General features: G+C 45.3%; 1 protein-coding gene across 1 annotated transcript; it reads right to left on the bottom strand.

The window, feature by feature from the left end:
• Positions 1-4,289: 4,289 nt before the first annotated feature.
• Positions 4,290-4,703, bottom strand: LOC107884640. Its single transcript, XM_016807198.1, has one exon. The coding sequence runs from the start codon at positions 4,701-4,703 to the stop codon at positions 4,290-4,292; it is 414 nt and encodes a 137-aa protein (XP_016662687.1).
• Positions 4,704-5,077: the final 374 nt, after the last annotated feature.

Below are 5,077 nucleotides of genomic sequence, written 5' to 3'. Positions count from 1 at the left end.
ATTGGATTTTATTTAGATTATATTTCATAATTCTAATATTTTTATTTTTATTAGTATTATAGTATTCAAATTTACAAAACTTAACAAAGATTTCATTATTTAATATTGAGTTTTCTATTTCGTTTTGCATTTCATTTTTTTGTAATTTATTAAAATCATTGATAGTTGTTTCCATTATTTTATTATTTATTATATTTTTAATTTTTAAATTAATTTTTTCAATTTCTTTATAATACATTTTTGCAATTAAATATGCTATTTCGATTTTTATTTTTGATAGAACAATTCTATTAAAAAATATTTTGCGGATTTTGCATTTCAGATTTTTGAAAAATATTTTAATAATTATTGCGTTTCACGATTTGCAAAATAATTAAAGGAATATTGCATTTCAATTTCTATGAAAAATATTTTAGGAAATATTGCATTTCGATTTATATGAAAAATATTGCATTCTGAATGGAAGTGTACCATAGTACCCCACTTACTACTAGTGTCTAACGTACGGTTAAAATTTGTTACATGCTTAATTATTATTCACTTTGCTCTTGGATACATATTGTATACATTGATTCTGTACATAACTCATAACTACTATACTATACAACATTCTTGAAAACTAAATGTCTATCTAAATATTGACTATATATTGAGTTAAACGGAACACTTAACCCATTTTCTTAGAGGTATTACCTAAGTAGCTATTACCTCTCTTTTTTTTGTGAATTGTGTACTGGATAAGTATTTTCAATACTAACTATATTTGTTTGTAATGCAGTGTAACATATTTAATACTGATGTATTGATACATATTGGTGATAAATATAGGTGCACTTGACTTTATTACACGCAGTGTATGATTTTATTAGTGTCACATAAACTTTACATTCAACTTATCATATAATAATTTCATAGAAATTCACATATTGCACATAAGTACCCACACTTACTGTTATAGAGTGCAATACATTTTTTAAATGTAAGTTGTTATTGTTACGGTATAACACATGAGCACATTAAACCTAACCAACACAAGATTATATTATGTATGAACACATTTAAAGTTCAACTCACTGAATTTTAACTTTTATTATGGGTATTTACAACCAATAACTAAAATTATTTACAACCAACTAAATTTTTTACTACTACTACTACTACTACTACTACTACTACTACTTACTACTTACTACTCTCCTTTATTTGTAAGTTGTGTACTAGATAGGTATTTTATCATTTTACGTCCAATGACAATAAGTAGTGTCTAACGTACGGTTAAAAATCCATCTTTGTCGCCACCACCTGTCGCACTTGAACAGAGTATGCTCTACGTCGTCGACCGGTGATCCGCAATCCACGCATGCCGGGTCCTCCCGATTCTTGCATTTGTGGAGATAGTAGCCAAAGCACCCGTGCCCTGTGAGCATTTGAGTCAGGTGGAAATCCGTCTCCCCAAATCTCCTGTCCGTCCATTTCCTGATGTCGCTGATCAGCCTCTTTGTCCATAATCCCGTCTTGGTTGAATCCCACTGAGCTTGCCATTTTCTGAAGGTCATGTCTCTCAAATTTCTCTCTTCGACAACAATACCTTCTTTCAGCGTTCTGAATTTGAATTGTTGCTCCTGTGCTTTTAAATGAGCAGGCACCATGCCAGCAACGACCAAGATGGCGTTCGCCAATACCGTGCGATAAGCCTTGGCTACCCTTAGCGCCATTCTCCGTTGTGGTCTTACAAGCGTTTTGACATTGCACTCAAACTCCAGTGCATCTGCCCAGACTGGGGCTGCATAGAGTATTTTGCTTTGAACTGCCATTTCCAGTACTTTCCGCTTCCACTGTCTGGCCCCTACCACATTGGGAAGGATTTTCCGTAGAGATTCTGTAGTGGCTCCTGCCTTTTTAGCCGCCGTTTCTATGTGTAGTTTAAAGCTCAACTTACGTGAAAGTTGGACTCCCAGGTACCTCAGGTCTTCCTGCGGCTCCACGGCTACCCCCTTCACGGAGAAGACGGGCATTTCATAGTTTCTTTTTGTGGTTAACATCACCGCCTCGGTCTTGTCGGCTGCAAGCGTTAACCCTGTGTTGTCCATCCAGTCAGCTATTTTCGTCAGTGCGTTGTTGGTTACCTCTTCTAATATGTTGGTGGTGCGTCCAGTGGCAACCACCGCCACATCGTCCGCAAACGCTACTAGCGACGTGGATGACATGCCTTCGACGTTGCCGCCAGTGTCGATCCTGAGGAGCCCGTCGTACATCAGGTTCCACAATAGCGGGCCGAGGACTGAACCCTGTGGAACGCCACATGTTGTGGGCCATGTCTTTCCTTCATACCTGATTTCCCTGCTGTTGAGGTAGCTCTGTAATATGTTAGCTAGGTATTTTGGAAACTGTTTTTCGCGTACGGCCGTTATTATGCTGCCCCATCTCGCCGAGTTGAAAGCATTTGCCACATCTAAGGCCACCACGACGCACAGCTTCCTGTTGTACCATGGTCCTGATCCAGCTTTGTTCACTGTGTCCATAACTCTTTGAATGGCGTCCACAGTGGAGCGCCCTTTCCTAAATCCAAACTGCCTGTCACTGAGATCATCGCTATCGCTCAGATGTCTCTCCATGCGCCCCTTTATTACCCTCTCCAGCAGCTTGCCAATGATGTTCAGCAGACAGATTGGTCTGTAGGATGACGGGTTCTCCAACGGTTTGTTGCCTTTCCGCAGCAGCACTAGGTTGGCCGCCTTCCACGGGACGGGGAAGAGGCTGTTTTTGAGCAGACTGTTGAATGTACTCCTCAAAATCTCCGGTTTTCTGCTGGCGACTTCCCTCACTATCGTATCGGGCACCCCATCTGGACCTGGTGCTTTCCCCGAGGGAATCCTTTTGCATAGTTCCCGTATCTCCTGGCACGTCACTTCTGCAAATGAGTCATTGCTCTCTCCAGTTGGCCAGGTTATATCTGGCTCCCTTGGGAACAAGCCGTCGACAATTTCGTCTATCCTTCCGGGCAACGAAAGTCCTGGGATAGGTCTTCTCCCGATTATTTTCTTGGTGACCAGTTTGTATGGAAAACCCCAGGGGTCTTTTTCCACCTGGTCGCACAACTTGCTCCAGCAGGACTCCTTGCTGTTCTTGATGGCCTTTCTGAGTGCATTTTTTGCGTTTTTGAGGTCGCTGAGACACTGCTCTTGCACCTCGACGGCTTTGTGGCGCATCCTCTTGCTTCTCCGCCATGCCTTCTTGCAGTCATCCCTTAAATTTTCGATATCTTTATTCCACCAATAGACAGGTTTCTTGCCTCGCCTATACTGGCCTTTGGGCATGCAGCTGTCGCACACCGCCACGAGGTATCTGTCCAGCGCAGTATAGGTGGCCAACGGATCTGTTCCCTCCTCACTGTTGTTGGAGTTTATGTATTCTATGAGCTTGTTCTTATCATATTTTCTCCATCTTGTTTCCGTCGGACGTTTCTCTGTTTGTCTCGTGCTCGAGAAGTTGTAGACGATGTAATTGTGCAGGGACCCTGTGTAATCCTCGAGGACCTCCCAGTCTCGAACATTGGGGTGTTCCCTTGCTGAGACGAAGGTGATGTCTATATGTGACTTTTAGACTCTCCCTTGGTGTGTTCGGCAGAATGTGGGCCTATCGCCTTGGTTGCATGCCACCATGTCCATGCTGGCCATCATGTCTGCGAGTGCTTGGCCTTTAAGATCTTCTCTGTGGTCTCCCCAGACAGGGGATTTGGCGTTAAAGTCGCCGGCCACTATAACTGTACCTTGGGCATTTCGCATGCTGCCCTCGAGCCTGTCCAGGAAGACAACAAATAGCGTATAGTCTGTGTTCGGTGACCAGTAGCACGAGTAGATTGTGATTTCGTCCAAGGCAACCCATCGGAATCCATTATTGTCTCTGCGGCCGATTTTCTCGCACTCGCATCGTGGGGTTGGCTATGAATACAGCCGCTCTGCTTGAGCTATCCGGGAACCACCCTTCCTCCTCGGTCCCGCAGCGATAAGGTTCGCTGACGATCAGAACATCAGCACCCCGTTCACCAGCTGTCGCCATTAGAAGGTCCTGCGCGCTTCTCCCACCATCCACGTTGATCTGCATGATGCTAATCATTGCAGATCATGACCAGATGACGACGCCTCGCCTTCCCCGGTTCCTGTCTTGCTGGTTACCGCCATTGTCTTAGTAAATGACAGGGCGTCCTCCTTGGTAGCCGAGCAGGTGTTGACGAAGTGACCATCCCGTCCGCAACGCCTGCAACACTTGGTCCTATCCGGGCCGGAGCACTACTTTGCTGTGTGTCCATGTGCCAGGCACCGAAAACACCTAATTTTGGCGTCGCAGAGCCTGACGCTGCAACTCACCATGCCGACCCTTAGTCTCCCTTGTTTCAGGATTGCCTGCGTCACTTCTTTAGGTTCGGAGACCAAGGCGAGCTGTGCTCCACCGAAGCGCTTCCGCAAACCAACGAGCTTTAGTGCGCCCGTGTCGCACCCTGAGGCCGATGCCATTGCTGCGAGAACTTCAGGTCCATCTGACCATTGATCCAGGTCTCTGACCTCTAACAGCTCCCTCTGCTGTAGGGTCCTGACCCCAATATCAGCTCCTTCTAATCTCGCGATTTCTGCTCTCACCGCTGACACCTCTTCAGTATTGCCACGAACCTCGATGAGGAGACCGTCGGACTTGGCTTGCCTCATTCCCACAACGCGGTTCCCTATTATATCTCAGCACGTATCGCTGCGGATTTTCTTCGCCAACTCGGGGAAGTTCTCGCTACTAACATCCACCAGGATGGCTGGGGGACGGGTTCTGGTACGTTGTAGTGCGGGCATCGTTTTAACTGCTTTCTCCGTCGTTGCCGCTGGAAGGGATTTCTGTCCTTTCGGCCTCCTCTTCCTTACCACCTCGGTCCAAGAGTGTGACGCGGCTGTTGCTTGTCCTACGTCTCCCCGGGTCGTTGGCTGGGCTGGCTCCACGCCGATGTCCCACCAGCAGGGACTCTGGGTTTCAGCATCGCATGACTTTATTGCCTCTGCCACCTGTTTGCTATTCTCTTCGTTGAGAATGAATG

The sequence above is a fragment of the Acyrthosiphon pisum genome, unplaced genomic scaffold (genome assembly GCF_005508785.2).
Source record: "Acyrthosiphon pisum isolate AL4f unplaced genomic scaffold, pea_aphid_22Mar2018_4r6ur Scaffold_21169;HRSCAF=23212, whole genome shotgun sequence".
NCBI lineage: Eukaryota > Metazoa > Arthropoda > Insecta > Hemiptera > Aphididae > Acyrthosiphon > Acyrthosiphon pisum.
Note: the sequence above shows the minus strand (reverse complement) of the source record. Positions and strands in the feature narration are given on the sequence as shown.

What these genes read in the sequence shown, in the direction of transcription:
- LOC107884640 (XM_016807198.1), bottom strand. Translation starts at nt 4,703, where the DNA reads ATGAGGCAAGCCAAGTCCGACGGTCTCCTCATCGAGGTTCGTGGCAAT.